At 39.8% G+C, this 22,200-nt stretch overlaps 3 protein-coding genes across 4 annotated transcripts; all 3 read left to right on the forward strand.

The window, feature by feature from the left end:
* The first annotated feature begins 613 nt into the window (after positions 1–613).
* Tbph (TAR DNA-binding protein-43 homolog) lies at positions 614–6,955 on the forward strand. 2 transcript variants are annotated; one of them, XM_076796384.1, is made up of 4 exons: positions 614–1,016; positions 2,544–2,713; positions 2,817–2,957; positions 5,422–6,955. In XM_076796384.1, exons 1-4 carry the CDS (start codon positions 779–781, stop codon positions 6,352–6,354), a joined length of 1,482 nt encoding a protein of 493 aa, XP_076652499.1. In that variant the 5' UTR covers positions 614–778; the 3' UTR covers positions 6,355–6,955. The 2 variants fall into 2 exon arrangements, with proteins under 2 accessions (XP_076652499.1, XP_076652500.1); XM_076796385.1 differs by having other exon boundaries at positions 2,586–2,713.
* Positions 6,956–7,107: 152 nt separating this feature from the next.
* LOC143358878 (TAR DNA-binding protein 43-like) lies at positions 7,108–16,362 on the forward strand. Its single transcript, XM_076796386.1, has 3 exons — positions 7,108–14,353; positions 15,080–15,265; positions 15,347–16,362. The coding sequence occupies exon 1, from the start codon at positions 7,625–7,627 to the stop codon at positions 8,468–8,470; it is 846 nt and encodes a 281-aa protein (XP_076652501.1). The 5' UTR covers positions 7,108–7,624; the 3' UTR covers positions 8,471–14,353; positions 15,080–15,265; positions 15,347–16,362.
* A 999-nt stretch (positions 16,363–17,361) lies between these two features.
* On the forward strand, positions 17,362–21,605 carry Pmp70 (ATP binding cassette subfamily D member Pmp70). The gene is made up of 12 exons (XM_076795779.1): positions 17,362–17,898; positions 17,985–18,027; positions 18,103–18,290; positions 18,366–18,435; positions 18,589–18,686; positions 18,768–18,948; positions 19,020–19,232; positions 19,302–19,371; positions 19,461–19,936; positions 20,016–20,315; positions 20,394–20,555; positions 20,626–21,605. The coding sequence occupies exons 1-12, from the start codon at positions 17,771–17,773 to the stop codon at positions 20,701–20,703; spliced, it is 2,007 nt and encodes a 668-aa protein (XP_076651894.1). The 5' UTR covers positions 17,362–17,770; the 3' UTR covers positions 20,704–21,605.
* The last annotated feature ends 595 nt before the right edge of the window (positions 21,606–22,200 follow it).

Raw genomic sequence — 22,200 nt, forward strand, 5'->3', positions numbered from 1 at the left:
CGCCATAAATAGTTCGAAATTGTACTGCAACGCGGCGCTTCGACAGGTGCTAGGGATTTTTACACGGATTTAAAAAATCCCCTAGCACTGGAACGAAATATTGATTTACATTTCGAAATACGTTAAGATTAAACAACATATTATGAATACGTCAAAAATAATAATTGGAACGTAAAAATGATTTTACTTATTAATAAATCTATCGCTTCTTGCGTTCTTATAATTCACCGGTTGTCTCCACGCTTGTCGATTAATTCGACCGAAATCGATCGAATAGTTCTGTAAAAAAGTATTTTTAATTTTTTCGAACAATATCAGAGACGTTTCTGCAAGACAAACGACTGAAAAAGTCCCTTAATCTTAGCAACAAGTGATTCGTTTGAGCATAGTATTAGCCGTTTGTCCGCGGCAAATAATAACAAAACGAGGAGTTCTGATGCTTGCGAGACGTTGAATGTGTTAGAAAAAAAATTTCGAATTTAATCGGAACCCTATCGAGTCAAGAATCAATTGAATTGACGTCGGTTTCGATAAAATTATTTCCCGGGCGGAAGTCGCGTCGTGATTTTCCTGGGAGAGAGACGTATTGGGAGAGGTTGAAAAGTGGTTGGGGACGCGTGCGATTGGCAGCACTGCTCGCTGGCCAAAGAGAAAGAGGTGCGGTGTTGCGTGACTGGCTGCGAGAAGATCGAGAGAGCGTGTGTGTTTGTTGTGTTGTAGAGATTTTTAATTCTTCTTTCATCGGGAAACGAACCAGACCGTGCGTTTCGAAGAGAAAATGTCGTCGTACATCCAGGTTGCCGAGGACGAGGGCGACGAGCCGATAGAACTACCGACCGAGGATGATAGCACGCTCTTATTGACCACCGTGACCGCCCAGTTTCCCGGAACGTGCGGACTGAAATACCGCAATCCCGAATCACGGACGATGCGTGGCATCCGTCTCGTTGACGGACGTCTTCATCCGCCTGAAAATGGATGGGGCAAAGCGGTTTACTTTTGTGTTTTTCCAAAAGGTGCTTATTTCACGACAAATCCATACTATCCTCATTCGCTATCTCTGTCTGCCTGTCTGTCTGTCTGTCTTTCTCTCCGTCTCGCTCTCCCCCCGCCCCTCTTCTCTCACTCTCTCTCTCTCTCTCTCTCTCTCTCTCTCTCTTGCTCTCATTCTCGACCCCCAAATACTAACGCTACGATAAGACCAACTACCGTGTTTTTTTCACTACATCTGGTAAAAGCGTTCGAGCATAATTGCACTGCTCGACAAATTTGAACTTTTTTGTATGCTTCCGATAACGTTGACGAATTCTAATTTTTTTCTTTGCATTTTGATAACCAACTGGCGTCTTTCGTAGATTTTCGTCTCTCCATCATTCCGCGTTCTCAACCGATTCAATTTAAAGAAGTTTTTTTCTGAAATTAGACGTCAAAAATTTTATTGTATATAAAATTCTGCAGTCACTGAAATAGTTACAATGAATGCTTACTTGCCAGAAGTTGTATCCAAATCTTAGATTTGATGTATGTAAGGTTGGTGCTTGTACGCAGAATGCATGAAAATTTATGGCGTTATAAATTCAATCAGAATTCACAGCTTTCAGTTATAACAATCGATGCAGACTCTAAGCAGGATGTTGGAGAGATTCTAGTTTTTTTTTAACCGGAATATCTTATTTTAGTCAGTACGGATAATTGGTCTTAAATGATTTAGTGACTATCTTTTAGAAGTCCAGTACATGTGTTTGTGTTTATAACAATTAATCTTTGGGTGCATTGTCCTGTGAATAATTTTTGTCTATTTGTTTCGTTTGAGATGCGAAATTTTGTTACCATTATACCACGATTTTGCTGTTGTTCAAAAACATTTTTTTTTTTTTTTGAATAAATGATATTAACATAAGCACATGTTAATGTTACATCAAATATATTAACACCAATAATAAATAGACACAGGTTACAAATAAGTTTGTGTAATAATGCTTTTGGTTCAGCTAAAATTATATACATATATACATATATATATGTATACACACACAACATATACAAGTATATATGCATGTATATACATGTGTATATTATATATGTATACACATGTTGTGTATGTATATGTATATATATGTTATGTATCTATATAAATGTCTATTAATATCGAATGAAGCTTATCCGCATCTATGCAAACTTACATACGTATAAATAGCTTTGAGCTTGAATGATTAATACGACTAAACTGATCTATATATTATATACGTATAAGAATATGCTGCAGATACACATGCCCCCATACACACACGTACACTTACACTCTGATACATAAATTAATTTTTTTTTTAATTATACTTTTCGAGTAATAATTATTTGTACTGGATTTCCGTATTCCTCTCTTTTTTTATTATTATTATTTTTATATATCGCAGTTACATTTCGTTTCTCTATATCGAATATATATATACATAGAGAATTTCGTGTAAGACTCAAATTTTGGAAGAGGTTCTAGTAAATGAAAAAAAAAATGTTAGTAGACATGAACACTTATATCTTTTCAGAGAACAAACGTAAATCTGATGACAATTTGGAAAATTCCACAGCTAAGACTAAAAGAATGGAAACAAAGTTGCGTTGCACAGACTTGATCGTACTTGGTTTACCATGGAAAACTACCGAGCAGAACTTGCGTGAATATTTCGAAACATTTGGAGAAGTACTCATGGCTCAGGTAAGTCTTTCCTTCAAAATCATAAAAGCATTCATCTTTGTATTATATAAATGTAGGTATATATATAATATATCATTTAAATTATTTCCAAATATTAATTTAGGTAAAAAAAGATGCAAAATCTGGACAAAGCAAAGGATTTGGATTTATTAGATTCGGAAGTTATGAGTCCCAATTAAGATGTCTCGCGCAACGACATATGATTGATGGTAGATGGTGTGACGTCAAGGTTCCCAACAGTAAGGTAAGAGCATCGATATGTTCAATATCAAATGTTCGTTGTTTCTTCGGGTATCTAGAAGTAGTTTCGAAGTGCTTAAGTACTTAACAATCATTTAATAATACTGAGATATATGTATTTATATACATATGTGTATTAAAATATATACATATCTATATATACATGTATATGCAACTCATAGATCTGTACACAACTGCTTTTACTAGGATAAATCGATTATACAACTATTATATACCTTTAGCAAACAATAATTTATTTTATCTTTAGTCAATTGAATGGACGTGCAATCGAGCTAATATACGCTACGTAAAAAAGTGTTCTGCACATTCGAAACCTTGTAAACACAATCTGCTCATTTTATTGTTACTGTCACAGTTCTTTCTATCGAATTATTAATTGTTTAATGTTGTTGCTTCCATAGATTTATTACACGGTTGTGTACTGACCTAAGAGTGCATGCGATAGGCTACTAGTCGAATTATAAACTATAGCGCGAATTATAAGGAAGAAAAAAGAACAATCGAGAAGTCTGACTATGGCACAAACGTGAATAATACTTTGCTTTAGAAATTCTTTTTCGATTTTGAATCATTGCACAAGACGAGACGACAATTAATTTCCGCTTATAATCTCTGAAACATCATTTTAAATATTTCTTGAGAACGTATATATTGTGGTATAAATAGATGAATGTGTAGTCACTCTTAAGTGGTAAATTTATAATGAACGAGTGATATAAATGTGCGTGAATGTTTTATATGAGTGTTTTGTATGATGCAGAAAGAAACAGGTATCCCAAAAGAAAGTGTGTCTGCGTGATCTTGTAAATAACATGGTGTGGTTGTGTCATTAAATCGTGTGGAATTTTTTAAGTATGCTATGAGAGTACCACTGTCAGATTTGAAAACAGAACACGAATGATTTATGGAATACATACCCAGTTCACACGTGAGGAAGTTTCAATGGCAACTCGAGAAACAAGCAACGAGGTGTTGAATAGATTCGGGTCCCGGTTACGGTGCGAATTTCCGTGGAAATTTAGTGTAATATTTATATATATATATATACAAATATATATATATATACATATACATGCATACGACATACGTATCCAAGTGTTAGCTTGCTTGAGGTGTCCAGCAGAATATACAATATCGTCGCGCCACTAACTCTGAAACAGATTTAGGGAGATCAGAGCAATTTCTTGTCATCCTAAAAAAAAACAGCATGTGACTAATAATGGGAGTGAGTTTCAAGGCCAGCAAAAACATATTCGAGTATACTGCTAAATGTGTATCCTTCATTCCGGGACAACGAACATTGTAATGGGTATGGTTTGCGTGACGGTGTGTGCAATTTCGAAGAAAGAAAGAAAGAACAGAGAAACGAAAAACACGGTGTGAAACGCGCGCAGTATACGAATTGTCATTAGTCGAGAAGCGAGCTCTGAACTTTTGCGAAAATCGAAACGGGTAATAAGAATCGTGATTGGATTTTCGTGCACGACAATTTCGAACGTACCGGTCTGAGAAGAATTACAAACACGTAAAGTCTCTCGCGGCCAATGAGTATTATCGGTTCCACGAACGAAAGCTAACCTCTTGTAGCGTCAAGTATGAGATGAAATAGTGTAACGGGTCCGTGTATGAACAAAACTGTGCCGTGTCTCTCAATCGGGTAATTCGAACGAGGTTAGGCTCACACGCTGTCGGTTAGAGTGATATGTCAACAGAAGAAAGGAAACTTATAATATTATAAAAAAATATATACGGGCTGCGCAAACGCGCGCACGGTAAATAACTCAAAAGACGATTCTACAAAATAAAATCGTTTTCGAATTTGTTAGCGGTTCGAAATCCCGTCCCTGCAGAGACGGCGCGGCTGTCTTGCGCGTCACTAGCGGCGGGATTTTTAAACGTTTAAAATTTGAAAACTAAACCGACAATCGTTGTGTTTTATCTTGTGAAATTATCCTTTAAGGTATTTACCATGCGCGGTTGAACAGTCTTCTGTATACAGGATGGGACAATAACACCAATCGTCTTGATCGTTTCCATTATTTGTTGGAGATACGAGGGAGAGCTTTTAGCGCAGAAATTACACGGTATCGACGATCGAATAGCGTGACAGCGATCAAAAGGAGAGAATATCGAAAATGATGACTGTTACGTTATAGTCCTCGCGACAGTGTGAAATTTTTGCGTCTAAACTTTTCGTCGTATCCGAAAGTAACAGAAACAATGAAGGCGATTACATTGTTCCGCCGCGCGTATATGTGTGGTATGTGGAATGACACAATGAAAGCAAAAACCAGGGGAATCCTGGAAAAGTATGTCTACGATGTGCGAGAGTGCGTGCGTATATGTGTGTGTCAAAGAAACAAAAAAAAAAAAAAAAAAAAATACCAAATGATATATAGATATAAAAATTGTATGTGATTGTCGAGGGCTGGTGTATCTGGTTGCAGAATATTGATGGCTTAATGATGGCTCGTCAGTATGACACGAGCAAACACAATGAATGCTACCGGCCTATACCGGTTCATACGCCGAATAGTCGACGGGTACCTGTGGCGAAACCGTATATCAACTTAAATACGTCCGAGCCGGCTAACCCGCCTAGGTATGACTCGGAGTACGATTATAAAACGACTCACTACCCGTCGTACCCAGCCAACTATCCATACGACGATAACAATAAGTACAAGTACGAGGGGCAGAATTACAACGCGTACGAGAAACCGAGTTACCCGTCGTACGAGGATCCCGGGTACGACACACGGAATTACATGGTGCAGCAGCAGCAGCAGCAACAACAACAGCAGCAGCAGCAACAACAACAGCAGCAACAGCAGCAGCCGCCGCCGCAGCCGCAACCGCACGCGGCAGGTGGTGCGCCGGCGAACCCGCCGCCAAGTTACCCGTCCGACGCCGAATACCCAAGATACCCGAACTACGAAGGACGTGCCGCCGTTTATCCGGTCATGGAGAACCCTGACTATACCGAGAAGGCTAGATACAATTACGGTTACGATCGTAATTATTACGAAGGGGACGGTCGTTACGTGGCCGCGGACTGTCGGTACCCGTTGGACGTTCGATACCCGGATACCAGGCACGCGGACAATCGGATACCGACTGACGGTAGAGAGGCCGATTGTAGATATCCTGTGGACAATCGCGAAATCGACAGAAGATACGTGGTCGATGGTAGGGAACCGGACGGTAGATACGCGGTCGACAACCGAGAAGTGGAAGCCAGATACCCGCCGGACGGTAAGGAAGTGGAGGCCAGGTTCGCGGACACTGCAAGATACCCGGCTAAAGAGAACTATTACGATCGTTATTACAAACACCGTCCGTCGAGGGATCACCACGTCTCGGACACGTCAAGATACTGATGAGTCTTGTTACTATCCGTAAATAAACGTGTCACGGCTCGATGGGAATAGACTGACCGATATTTTTATCTGAATTTTTCTAGATTTTTCTACATTTTCGTTCCTACACATCCCCCCCTCTACCCGCGTGCAACAATTTGTACATAATCGCGTTCGTTTCGAGCGGCAAAACGAATTATATTATATCGCTGCCAGCGCCCACAGACCACAGATTTCTTGGTCCATTCATACTCTCTCTTTCTCTCTCTCTCTTTCTCTCTCTCTCTCTCTCTCTCTCTCTCTCTCTCTCTCTCCCCCTCGGTACTTCTTGATCGAAAATATTGTTACGTTCGATAATAATATACATGTATACATATACCTATACGGGTTGATTTCAGACTAGAGAGATAGAAGAAGTATATTCCCATTGACTCGTGATATATCTCTGTTATAAAATATAGCATATTATGCATATAAAAAAAGAAACCAAGTAATGTCTGACATCATAGATAGCCTCGAATAACTGTCTACATTTTATCAACTATTGTGCTTATTCAATTTAAGATAATGTAATATATAGCATGAGATTACATCGAATATAAAGAGAAAGGATATTGTACAGATTTTGTGCATGGATTTAAAGAGGCCATAGTGCTTAAGTGTTGTTTCATATATACACATATGAGTCTCATATGTGTACATATGCATTCACTGAGTTCAAGTGTAAATTGACCAGCCGAGAAACCTTTTTTCCGTGATCGAACAATTAGATCAATGCGTATTCAAGAATTTTCTATAAAACTTGACGTTAGTGCAGATTACAGTCCTTCTCAGTTTTCCACGGTAGAATTTATTTTAAGCCATTGACCGAACAGTGAACGCTTTTAACAATACTTACGAATACATAACTAGCATTTAGCCTGTTGACCGGGACATTATTCCTTTTACAAACGTCGTTGTACGTTGTCGAGAAAACGTCTAAAAATATCTTTCAGAAGGTGACGATAAGCTACAGAGTTGATCGTCACGATCTGCCACCGGTTAACAGGCTGAACGAAGAACAAGACTGGTCTCCATTATCGTTTTTTTTTCTCAAAGTAAATCGGTAGCTTCGCAAACGATCGTACACGTAACAAGAATATAATGTGCACTGTACGCAAGTTTTACTGAACAAATTAGAAACAAAAAAGAACAAAAAAAGAAAGCAAAAGAAAAAACACAAAAAAAAAAACCTCAATGTGAAAATCTGTTGTACATGATTGATTGATTGTGCGTTTGTGCGTAGGAGGGAATGATTCAGCAAGTACCCTGCAAGGTATTCGTGGGACGCTGTACAGAAGACCTAACCGCTGACGATCTGCGCGACTATTTCTCCAAATACGGCGAAGTGACGGACGTGTTCATCCCGAAACCATTCCGTGCATTTTCGTTTGTTACTTTCTTAGATCCGGAGGTAGCGCAGTCCCTGTGCGGCGAGGATCACATAATAAAGGGGGTGTCGGTGCACGTGTCGAACGCCGCGCCAAAGTCTGAGGGGAACAATAAGAATTTCAATAACCAAGTGAATTCGAACATGCGCCGAGGCGCGCCCGGCCCCGCCGAGAATAACGTGCAGGGTAACTACCAGGTGGCGAGATACGTCGGCCACTCAGGTAACAATATGGGCCCGAACGGATGGAACAATCCAGGGAACCGTGGTAACCTGGACATGCCGAACCTCCAGGCGTTGGGCATCACCGGGCAGAACAATGGTGGCGGCGGTGGCGGCAGTATGTCCAATTCGTTGGCGATGGCCGGGCTGAATCTGTCCGCGTTGCCGGTGAATCCAGCCCTGGTCGCCGCGCTGAACCAAGCATCTTGGGGCCTGATCGGTAACCTGCAGACGCCCGGGAACGATCAGGGATATTCGAACCAGCCTGGCCCACCTGGTCAACAACCCTCCGGCAACAACAGCATTGGTAACAGTGGCAACTCTGGCTTTCTCAGTTGGATGAATCAGGGTGGCGGTGATGGTAATACAGGCAATCCCGGAACAGGTGGTCCAGGCCCGAATAACCCGAACGCGTCCCAAGGTGCTTGGCAGAATCATCCCGGGCAGCGCGAGCAGAAGTCGAATAACTTTCTCAAGTACGAGTAAGAAGCCTGCGCCGCGACACGACGATGACACAATGATGACACGATGACACGATGATGATGATGACGATGCTGGTGCGCGTGTGTCGATCACGATGCCATCGGGCCCCCTTCCCCCACTCACGGCCAGCAGGAAGAAACCGGCGAATCCGTTCCTTTGATCCTGACACGCGTTTACTGCTACTACTACCACACACCCGCCTTTAGGCCGCCTCGGGAGAGTAGAGGATCTGTCTGTCTGTCGCACGCCTCTTTTACATTTTCTAGTAGGTACAAATTATATGATCTGTAAACCGGACAACGACAACACGCAACTATGCGACTATGACGACGACCACGAACACACGACGATATATCCTGACCTCCCACCCTCTCCCCCACCCCCCTAACCCTCTGTCAACGGAAGCACTGGTTCAGCTATACGGGTTTCACACTTCAAATTAACTCTTTAAATCTTATTCACCCTTTTGCAACTCAAGCTTTTCTACAAATTTATTTTCTTAAGCTACTTTAACAAGGAAATATCTGATGCAAAGTTATTCTTCCGAGAAAAAAATTTTATTGCATATATGCAATAATAGTTAAATAGAAATTAGTATAAAATGCTTATTTAACATGAAAAATATTTTTACATACATTCACATAAATTCATCTATAATGGTTCTCTTTTTGCTACTCGGGATAATCACATGTACGCATTAATGTAATGATTATGGCAATCTGTAAGAGTGACAGTTACAGCATAATGATTAAATATTTTACGTTGAGTGTTACAGGCAATAAAATTTTCAATTAAGGAACAATAAATTTGATTTGATTAGCATAATTCGAGGAAACAATTGTGTAGGAAAACTTAATTTGCAAACGGGTGAACTCGGTCTGCAATAAGGTGAACTTGGAACGCAAAACCTGTATCTATAGGTTCCCTTCGAGTCGCGGCAAACTGAACATCTAATTTTACCTCTGTCGAAATTGAAGCTGGAACAAGATTTCGTCCCTAACTGCAACACTGTGTTTCATGACCTCCGAATAACCTTGAGAACATTCGTTCAACCTGTAGCTTTTGTCTCGGATATACTCCTCCATACTCCAGATTCCGACAGCGTCACTTAGCTGTCACTGGCACTGTTACATATACGTGTATGCATCTACTAGAAAGAGATCAATTAGAATACTTGTTCTTTTTGTTCATATCCGATATACAATATTTCGTATGAGATCGCGTTTACAATTAATTAGATAAGATTACCCTTTCATTTTTATCTTTTCCACACCACACAAACATATAAGATGCACAGACACACTGTATGCATTTTTCTTCTTATATATCTGTCTTGTTCCCCTGTCTGCAGATACCGGGCTTCACCTGTGCAAAAAGAAAAACATGTTAACATTACACCCACTCTCACACACACACACACACACACACATGATACCCTTTCTTCTCGCTGTGAGAAAACATAGATGCGGACGCGCGTGTTAGGGAACGGATAGCTTCGATCATCTGAGCTCTGTGCATACTAGAATTGTATGATCTCATTTTCAAGCGTGCGGTCTAACCAACTCAAGAGATAATAAATTATGTACTGAGATTTTTATGTTGGTGGTGATGATAATGATGATGAGGATGAGGATGATGCTTGATGATTATATGAATGTATAATTTATATATTTATATATACGTCTATGTATGTACGGAATATATATACATATATATAGACATAGATATATAGATAGATAGATTATGATGATGATAATGATGTTGATGATGATGATGATGATGATGATGAGATGATGATGAATGTGTATGTGTCAATGAAGAATAAGAACGTGTTATGTGCAGCAATGAGTACATAGGTGTGCTTACGAGTTTTATTTAAAGTTACGTGCCGTGTGTTTAATGTGTAATTGAGAAATTCACCGATCCGGTTCGCTCGTTTCTTCGAGTCGTCGTGCGTGAGATCACTTTTTCCTCCCCCTTTTCTTCTTCTTCTTCTTCTTCCTTTCTTTGTTTTAAAAGCAGCGCTCCGCGTCGTTCCGTGTTCATTTTAACCAAGCCGGCTCTGCCAGTGGCCCGGAAATTTTAAGATCTCGAGAATGAGAGCAGCGATCGTTTGTATTCGTTCCTTCTTCTTGCCTCCAAATCTTCCTATTACTGTTGCAAACTGGTCGAATGACTATCCACCTATGCTGTCCGGTATTTGTTCAAATTTCAAATTCTACGTAATTACAAATTTTACGTAGGTAGGGAGCATGGGCAGAAAGTAAGTTACAGTTGCAGAATGTATGGGGTGAGGACGCGAGTGTGTGAACGAGAACGCAGGTGTGTACAGATTGATCGCAGCTACCCGAAATTTAAAATATCATTGACACTAGAGAAATCTCGCGTTCGAATGGTAACGAGAAAAACATACGTGTTCTTTTCTATAAAAGTATATATATATATATACGGGTACATGTAGATGCGTTTTGCAATTGAGTATGATAATGCAATTTGAGACGATGCGTCCAGGAATCTTATACTGATCGTTTGAATGTGGATCGTGGCATTTCGCAGTTTGACATTCTTCTTTTTCCATTTTGGACGACTCGGATATCTAAATGTTAACGAGACAAATTTCTCCCACGACGAGGGGTAGCGGTACCATTGTTCATTCTCGAAGAGTCATGGTTTGTCGATGATCACAATCCCTTGCATTGTTGCAGCTGAGGGAAAAAAGAAAGTGCAGCGCACGAAACATATTCAAGTTACTCTAGGTGAAAAAGTATTTCGAACTATAAACTCTCCGTGTTTTAGGTGTTACTTAAAAAAATCGAGGAAGAAATGGGAAACGAAATCTTATCAAAAGAGACGGATGCAATCACGTCTGCGCATTTTCCATTATTATATAGAAATCTCATTGGTAATTTCTATTCGATGACACTTATCATTTTATAATGTAATCAACGAGACTATATGTTTACCTGTTGGAAAACTGTGCACAACCGGACGATTCTTGGATATTCCTACCGAAGACTTTGTCACCAGTGGGTTTTACAAGAAACAAAAAAAGAGACGGGATATGATTAGTAGTTTGAATATTCAAGGACCAATCCCAAAACCTCCATTCACCCATCCGCCATTTTTAGAAACATTCAATTCTCTTGACCCAGGAAAATTGTTTTCTTTCTTTCATGTAACTTGTACAGGCATCGCATTGTAGTCCTTATAAATTGGATTGTTTCATCATACGAGTCTCTCTCACTCTCTCTCTCTCTCTCTCTCTCTCTCTCTCTCTCTCTCTCTCTCTCTCTTTTTCTCTTTCTCTGTGCGTGTGTAGGTATGCGTGTATGACGGTTGAATGTATTTGTTAATGGTCGTCTCAGAACTACAGGCGTGAAAGTCCTAATCGAGAAGTGATTTGCTGTTTAAATGGTAGGAAACATTATTAATAATATATGTATATATATATATATATATTTATATATATATATATATTTATATATATATATACACACACACACATGCGAGTGCATGAACGGTGTGTATGTACGTGGGCATGTATGTATCTGATTGCAAAAAGTGAAGAGCAGCAGAAAACGAACATGTTGATAATATTTATATATACATATAAATATATATATATATATACATATAAAAATATGATGAGCGAGTATAATAATTGTGAACCGAGCGATAATTAATTGTGAAAAAAAGTAATATTTTATGGATGGGACACAGTCGTTTAGTGAATGCCTGATATATATATAATATATGATATACATATATCTATATGTGTGTGTATGCATATAAATACATATATGTATATTTATATAGATATATAAATATATATGTCTTTATTGATTCAGAATGTTTATACATACTGTAAAGAGAACATTGATGGGAAGAGTGCGTCGAGTTTATTTATTGACGTCCTGCTGTAAATGATAACCGATATACAAAGACTGTAGTTTAAGACAACTTTTAACAGACATTAGAACCGTTTCTAGCTCATTATTATAGCTGGTTGATCCATTTCAAATCGTTCGCCGATGTCGACTAATCTGTAATCACTTTTAATCGATACGTAAATTTCCATACGTATCGGTTAAAACAATGATAATAACGATATATATATATATATATATATATATATATATATATATATATATTATTCGTTTTTTGTGCGATTGCATTTTCTGTCAGATGGACGCAAAATGGAAGCAAATTGTACATGTATATGTGTGTAGAGTTTTGCAAATGGAATACTTTTGCACGGGGACAATTGATTTAGCGCGCGTGCGATTCAGAAGATGGTTGTTGCTCAAAAAATGCCTTGCGAAACGATTTGAATACGATCCGCGAAGTGTGTACATATATATAACGTAAGGTGCATTAATGTCGTTCGTGAACGTTCAAATGAAAACATGAGTTTCTGCTGTGTAGACAGTTCGTATTTGTAAATTAAAAAAAAAATCGGGATTGCGTTTTAATTGAGATATACCGAGTGATCACGACCGATGAAGAAAAAAAGAAAGAAGAAAAAAACGTACACGATTCTTTTTGTCATTGTGAGAATGTTAATTTTGATAGGTGGCAGAGATTGATTCTTATTACCGTAAGTTCATTACAAGAATGATTAAAAACTGATACACTGGAAATTAGTTTATTTACACTTTTTGAAATCCTCCATCGGGTCGCTGCGTTGGCCACCCGTAAAATATTCTAGGCTCGACCGATATCAGAATGAGAAACGCCAACAACAGCAATCCTATCGGACAAAACATTGATTAATATTGTTCTAAAATTAAAATTAAAATTATTTATTCATAATTAACAGGTTTCGCGCTGTCAACATCAACCATGATATTGGTCGAGTCATGAACAAAACAGTTTATTTACTCCTATTTTCTTCTAGCTAGTGTTTCATCTGTGTTGGATGAATGCGTTACAAACAAATCTTTCACTTGGTATCAACAACATTCACGGTCAAGCAACTTTCTTTCACTTGTTGTAACAACCACTCACATACCTCTTACACAATCTAAAGTGTACTCTACGACTTGTTGCAGGGTGGTTCGATCAAATGGAACCACTCGCATCGCGTTCATTGATACTAGCGAGAGTTTGCGCTATTTATTGCAATTTTCAAGGTTTCACGAACAAACAAACCTTCTTCTTCTTCTTCTTTCAAAACATAAAAATTCCTGTAGTTGTGTACTTTGTGAACGTTTCTACACGGCTACTACAGTGGTCATTCACGACTATTGGCTAGACGGGAAAAAACGGAAAGAAACCTGCAAATTAATGACTCTGATTATCTTGACAAATGCAACAAATAGTTGGGACGGATAGTTGTGTGCTTCGCACGTGGTTGGAAAACAACTTTTTATACCAATCGTGTCTGTTACTTTATTCGTATTTTGTCGAACGACAATCGCGAGAATGTGTGAGTGGTTCTACATTTAGAATCGCACTGGGTGGAAGGAAGTATTTGTGAGTAACATACTACAGGTTGCCATTCATTCGATAAATGAAGGTGATGATGATGATGATGATGATGATGATGATGATGATGATGATGATGATGATGATGATGCTTTATGATATATGGTAGTGGTGGCAGTGATAGTGACGATTATATGATGATGATGATGATGATGAGATGAGGATGTTGATGGTGAATAATGGTGATGAGTTTGATGATGAGGATGAGGATGAGGATGCGGATGGTGATGATGCGGATGCGGATGCGGATGATGATGATGAAATGAGATAGTGATGATGGTGATGATGAAATGAGATGGTGATGATGATGATGATGATGATGATGATGGTGATGATGATTATGATGATGACTGGAAGTAGAGGAGAGGCATGGAAGCGTCTACTGAAACTTCGAAACAGGTGATTACGAACTGAAATTACTTACAATAGTATGGGTTTTGCGTCATCGAAATCCAAACACACTCACGCAAGGTCATACACGACATTCGCAGCTTCTCATAATCTAACGGTCCCGCTATTTCTCAAACATATCCGAGCGTTGCCTAATTTCTTCGGATCCTCGTCAATACTGGGGTACCAGAACAAAAAAGAAAATGAGAGAGAAAAAAAAAAGTGAAACAGTTGCTTCGTCGGTTGATATCGTCGTCGATAGAAGACATTGTTCCTTTGGTCGTCGAGTTGACAAAATAATTCTAACTTATTAATTGTCCATCCATCCGCCATTAACCAAAATGTTAATATCGCTTCTAATAATATCTTCTTGAAGTATTATTCAATCGATTTCGAGAGAAACACATGATGTCGCTACGCTAGTAAAAAACTACAAACTGTTCTTGTACGATCAGGTTCGTCCGAACGATTGCATAATTCTTCGAGCGAAGTGTACTTTCGAACTCTCACGTTGCACGCAATTTGATTAGCAAGTTAACGCAAACCTGATGAAGTAAACTATCATTTCTGCGATACGACCGGAAAAAAATGTTGTCCGCAAGAAAAGACCATTCGCTATCGTTATATATATATATATTTATATTGGTTTCCTCTCTGCATTAAAATAATTATATTCCTCCGCTGCGTCTCTATCAATGTACATACATTAATTACGCATACGATTCTGTTTGACAGCTCAGTTGAGTGAAATGCAGTCTGCGAACTCGCATGGATTATTCGTATGCGACTAGCTCCGATTAACAGCCAGGTGACCGGATCAAAGGTTAACTGCAAATCTGCGGACGAACACAGACAAGAAGTTGTAAAGGACGGACGATTAAGACGGATCAAACGCGAAAAGTTCATGAAAAGTATGAACAGGTGGTTTGAGAATTTCCATGTTTCTTGTAAACTTAGTGTTCCTACATTTATTCTGTGTCGTCGACGAATTTAATTCGTCAGTATTTTGTTATTTTCAGATGATTCTCGCTGCGGGATCAGGTAAATCGACGATACCTGCCCCGACAACAACAGATAATTTGACCATGAAGAATTCCGAACCTCGTCGCATTACAAATGTATTGCTCACCTAATGATAACACGAGGAAATACTAACCTTCGGTTGATACTGGCTGTGTGTCAAAAGTGCGGTAGATTAGGTAGTCTTTGACATTGGCGTTGACTTCTTCGATGCGAAATCTACCAACAGACTAAAAAGAATTACAAAAGGAGAATATTCGTGCGGAGCTGCGCAAGTATGAAAAATCGTCCGGAATGTAAAAACAGTCTACAATAATACATGTACATATATGCCTGTAAACTCATACGATTTCAGGGAATAAGTATAGCTTCTATTAAATGAGATAACAACTTGTGTAATCAACTTTTTCGTGACGTAGCGATAAGATCCGTGTTTCCCATCTGTCTGGCGTCGTTAACTTTCAAATATATCATCTAAAAATAAATGTCAGCGAAAATGAATTATTTCAAACACAATGGGCAATGATACTTTAATCATGCATTTGCATATATTTTATTGAAATGCTATTGAACTATTACCATATCAATTATACCGTAAGAGCTCTGCCCTCTTCGAACGATTTACGTGCCCGCTGCTTGCCGAGCATTAGCGTTGTCCAACAAAAAAAAAACCAGTCGAATTTGTATACAACAAAGGAACTATTCGAGTTATCTCAGACCACGAAAATCAGGGAATATTCAGTCTGTGTAAATGAAGATTTGCTGGTTTATGCGGATAGTATTCATGAAAGCAGAAAACCAAATCCGTTTGCATAGCACAATTTCCTCAATTTGCAGGTAAATCCGAGTATACTCTGGGTAATGGTGCTAACGATAAGAAGCTAGGGCAATAAAATAAGTGACGAGACAATTTATTCGCCTTTAAGCATTTTTGTATGACTTTGTACCCGATCGAATACCCTATTCAATAAAAGAAAAATTTAACGATTCGTAGGAAACGTTTAATCGTTTTATTTACCATGTATACGTTCATTAACTCGACGCGATTTAACGATCTAATCAGCACGTTCTTCAAGTCTCGTTTGATCAGAGATAAACCGAGTGTACTCCGATTCGCGGAGAACCAATTTGTAAAAATTCGTTGAAAATAAATAGAGGCGTAGCGAACTCTGAGCGTGGGGAAGAAGGAATTTTCGGACGCGGAACCCTAACCCGGTCGCTGAAGAGTCGTCGATAGCGACGAATTTTCGAATCGCTATTTTGGGACGAAACTTCGCGCATACTCCTCTAGAGGTTTTTCGAACGTCCCCGGCTCGTTCACGAAAAGTCCCTTACCAGAGATACAGAACGCAATTTGTTATCGTTATCTCGTTATCTCGTTATTTGTTATCGTGTAAATATAAACTCATTTGTTATATATTCCATGAGGAACTTCTGACCACTATTTACTTTGTACGATATCCTAAAGAGGCCAAGACTGCATGGTCGAACAGTACGTAAATACAAAAACTAGGAAATATATACATATTCGTCCGAAGTCTGTTATCTCCAGCAGGATGAAATAATGAATGAAAATCGCGACTAGATAACTAATTATAATCAGTTTCCGTGCCCGTACATAAACATTACGCAGCGTCTAGAATTTATCGCAGTCATTAGAACATAACGCTTGCGTCATAACGACATATCAATTCGAACGTTATACTGCTAGAAAATCGATAAACTGTCAGTACAAAGTTGAATGCCACCAGACTGTCTAAAACGTGTGGTGATTAATGACATAGCGGTTTTATATAATATTTTGCTCCCTTCGTTATCGAGGTTCGTTATCCTTTGAAAAATGCATCAATGTCATGACTCCATGAGAAAAAGTGCAAAAGAGAGTCAGACATTTAAAAATAATACGTATATATCGGTGTATCAATGATAATTGTTCCGATAACGTAACAGCTGTGGCTTTCGAATCCGGGCTCTCCTTTATAACAACAGCACTCTTGAGCGCGTGTGTATTTATACATATTTATTGATTTTGGGCATGGCCGAATCAAAGTTCATTGGTATAGGATTACATAAACAAAACTGGTTTTGTAGTTTTTGAACTTTGATCGGTAATTGGCGGGACGCTGATGATTGTGCACGTATAAAGTAAACGCGCATACGATATAAGACAATCCGATGATCAGGTTAGAGTAGGTGAAAGCAGCGCGAGAACCAGGGACTGGCTCGCTGGCAGTGAAATGCTTGCGGAACGTCGTTTCGCTGCTGTTTAGCTGATTCACTGCTGCTCGTGAGTGTTGCCCCACTACCTGTTCACCTTAAGCTCCGAAACTGGACGCAGAACAGCCAAGACCGTCGTAGAAGACGGTGTAAATTTGCAGTCGTGCTCTCGAAGCTGATCGGTTGGGAATGGCGCCGACGCTTAGTAAATTCGAGACGAAACCCACAGCGAAACGAAAGGCTGGCGCTCTCACCACGTTATTATCGATTATACAAAGAAAAGGCTATCCCGCGAAGGAACAAGCCACGAGAAACAAGTAAGCAGACAGGACAGCCGTGCGTGTCCACGCGAACCAACCTGCGTGCAACTCGTCAAAACACTCACGATTGTTTGTTTTTACAGGAACGCGTGGTCCGCTCATGACATTCAGTATGTTATCAAAGAGGTGAGTACGTGAACAGTCTGCGATCCCTAAATCGGTTACTATCCCCTAACTGTAAGAGCGTGGACCGTTTTTCAGGAGAAGCCGAAGAGCCCGAAAGCTTATGTCAATGCCAGATTTTTCAAGCAACTACGCCAACTCCTCCGAATTGGTATACCATCCGTCATATCTCCAGAAATGGGATTCGTTCTTCTGGTTGCCGGATCCTTGGTTGCGAGATCTCTCTGCGACCTGTGGATGATAAACGTTGGAACTTTGATCGAATCGTGCGTACAATTATCTGCTAATACGGACAATGCTGTTTTTAATTCCTGAGCTACATCAGCTTTTTTGTGCTTCAGGTCAATTGTTAATATGGATAAACCCTTATTTAAGAAGCGTTTGTTTAAATTCATGTCACTTTTGCCAGTGGTAAGTGCAATGTACACGTTGAATAAAACACGCAATTCGTTGCTTTTGTAGACTGTCAACGAAATCCTTTCGTTCAGGCTGTCGAGCAGCTATATTTTCCCTATCAATTGGAAGAAATTACTGATATCATCTTCCATGACTGTATTTATTTAGATCTCTATCGTGAACAACGTACTGAAATATGGAATATACGAAATGAAGCTGAGGCTACGCACAAATATCACACGAAATCTACTGGATCAGTACCTGAAGTGAGTCAAAGAACAATGATGAATTATGGATTTGCTTCACGAAGCGTTTCAAATGTGAACGTGTTCTACTTGTCTTTTCAGGGGCTTTACGTACTATAAAATGAGTAACCTGGACAGTCGAATAGCGAATCCGGATCAGCTTTTATCTACCGATGTCGACAAATTCTGCGAAAGTTGCACGGATCTCTATAGCAACGTCGCGAAACCGTTATTGGACATATTTATCTACGTCTACAGATTGACGAGCAATCTCGGTGGTCAAGTATGTTAATTCATGCGTTCGTTCGTGCGTACCCGTTTACGCTTTCTAATATGTCTGTTGTATTATTATAGACACCGATATTAATGCTATTGTACCTTCTCTTTGCTGGTACTATGATCACGCATCTTCGTAAACCGATCGGACCGATGACAGTAAAAGAACAACGACTCGAGGGCGAGTACCGTCACATTAATTCCCGATTGATCACGAACTCCGAAGAGATCGCGTTCTATCAAGGAAATAATCGAGAGAAACTAACGATACTAGCTAGCTTCTATAAACTAGTAAGTAACATGCTATACGCTAATTCTTATTATGTATAAATAACGTTACACGCGTGTCTTGTTTTGCAGGTGACGCACCTTCGGAAATGTTTAGAATTCAAAACTTTCATAGGCATCATCGATAATTTCGTCGGCAAATGTAAAACACATATTTCCATATATACGCTCGCTTATCGACAGTGATTTAGTAGAAACAAAATATTGAAAATATATTTTTTATTCTTTTAGACATGGCAACGATCGTAGGGTTCTACGCGGTCAGCATTCCGTTCTTTAGAAAGAACCACCCGATCCTGTCGGGAACGGCCGATCATAGGTTCAAGAGTTACTACACGTACGGACGGATGTTAGTGAAATTGGCCGAAGCAATAGGCAGATTAGTCTTGGCCGGAAGAGAGCTGACACGGTTAGCAGGGTTCACGGCCAGGGTCACGGAGATCAAGGTCGTTCTGGACGACCTGAACGCCGGAAAATACACCAGAACGATGATCTCTGACTCGAAGGACGAGCCGATTGGTAGCCCGGGCGCGGGAAAGATTCTGACCAAAGATAACATTATACGTTTCGATCGTGTGCCATTGATTACGCCGAATGGCGACGTTCTTATCAAAGAGTTAACGTTCGAGGTAAGCTCGGGAATGAACGTGCTAGTATGCGGGCCGAACGGCTGCGGGAAGAGCTCCCTCTTCAGAATTCTCGGAGAGGTACGTCATCGATCCCTATCGCTTTATCTAAATGTTCGCGCGGCAATGTAAGACCGTTTAAACCCGTTTGTTGGAACAGTTGTGGCCAGTTTGGGGCGGAACGGTGACCAAGCCGCCCAGAGGAAAATTATTCTACATACCGCAACGTCCTTACATGACTCTGGGCACGCTCAGGGATCAAATCATCTATCCTCACACGAAGGAGGAGATGATACGGCGTGGCAGAATGACGGACGACGACCTCAGGAAACTGTTGGATCTGGTTCAGCTGGGCCACCTGTTGGAAAGAGAAAATTTGACGAATTCCGAGGGCCAGGGGTGGGACGTTGTCGCCGATTGGATGGACGTTCTTTCCGGTGGCGAGAAACAACGTATAGCGGTATTATCTCGTACCCTCTTTGTCGTAGCTCTTCTTTTTCTGTGAACAATGATTGACCTGGTTTCGTTGATCCCATAGATGGCTCGACTCTTCTATCATAAACCGCAGTTCGCGATTCTGGATGAGTGCACGAGCGCAGTCAGCGTGGACGTCGAGGACTCGATGTACTCGTATTGCAGGCAGGCGAATATCACTTTGTTCACAGTCTCGCACAGACGGTCGCTCTGGAAGCATCACGAGGTACGAGAATCAATTGATACGATTAAGTCAAAGTTACAGAGTTCTAATTGCCGAGTGGTTCCCGTTTCAGTATTACTTGCAAATGGATGGAAGAGGAAGTTACGAGTTCAAAGAAATCGAGCCAGACACCGAGGAGTTTGGATCGTGAATCTTCGTGTCCCTTGCATCTGATAACGCTTGCCAACATGCAGGGGACGCTACGTTTGCAATCGAATAGTCGAACAGACAGAGAAATATTCAAATAACAAACGGATACAGTTTACACGCGTGCGCGTTGTCAACCTGCACAGACTTACGAGTATTGTGTATATCACTATTTAAAATGTAGCGCATAATACCTGTATATTTTTTATATCAATGTTTTTTAGAGAATAACATGTAAACGATACCGCGAGACGCGACACAGGCCTTAACACGCTGACTGCTGCGATACTTCCGCCGGATTACAAAATTCATTGAATTTCAAATTTTATACAAGCGGATACGGAAAGCGATCGCCACGCTAAGATTGATTGTCCTGATGTTATTTTCGTTTTGAAAATGATCAGTTACCCCGAAATCGTCGCAGAATTACTTTTGATTGCCGGTTTTGGCGGTCAACGTGTTAATCCGTTAGTGAATCTTAAATGTTAACTGTATAAAAATATATGTTCTTCCAATGCTGTCAACAAGGGAAATATAGGATTATAATTCTTTTGGGTGGAAGTGTAAGCTACCATTCGATTCGACCAACATATTTTTGATACTTGAAAGATTTTTCACACAGTTCGGGTATCGGTACACGAGGTCTCGCGCGAGATTAGTGAATGTTAAATGTACATCACGTACACGCAGCAATTTCATACCGATATGTATATGTATATGGTATATGTATACATACGTGTATACGAGAGAAATAGAATTTGTAGTTGAAACGGCGTTCTATTATAAGAGTGCAATTGTGATTTGTTATGTGTAGATCACATTGAGCAAACACGGTCAGAGATCATATATTGGATTGCTGGACAATAAGAGAATATGTAATGAAAATAAACGAAAGACAAAACATTCAAGTTATCTTTCGGTTTCCATTCTGAATGTACCAAATAAGAATATACATACAACACGTTACAACACGTTATAATATAATGCAATAAAGTACATTTCACGTTGGTGGCGCGCTCCGACTGAAACAAATACAATCGCATATTATTTCTTGCGCGTTCTACGTGGCTACATTACATTCAGAACGTGCTTCCTAGAATCCTATAAACCTACAACCTAGTCCGTTTTCGCCAAAGGCGACACGCGAAATGTGTTTTTAGTTGCATCGGTTGTCCGAATAGTTGTTTAGTTCCGATATGAGAATGTGGTGGGTTGTTGCGACCGCGAGGGCATTTCATGTGTGTTCTTCGGGAAAACCGCGTACAATAGGTTCTTGCTTATTGCGCTACCGACCAAAGCTGTCCTTGAGTGACCTTGAATGACCTTCGTAATAGATCATTGTATCATTCCGTTTTAAAATACATTGCTGTTCCTAAGATCTCGAAGGATATGACCTTGAAGATAACCTTCACCCACACTGACTTGTGTCCCCCTCCAAATACAATTTTTTGTATAAATGACAACGCTATTAGGAGTGGCAGGGTTAGATGAGACGCTTTGT

Source organism: Halictus rubicundus, chromosome 11, assembly GCF_050948215.1.
Source record: "Halictus rubicundus isolate RS-2024b chromosome 11, iyHalRubi1_principal, whole genome shotgun sequence".
NCBI lineage: Eukaryota > Metazoa > Arthropoda > Insecta > Hymenoptera > Halictidae > Halictus > Halictus rubicundus.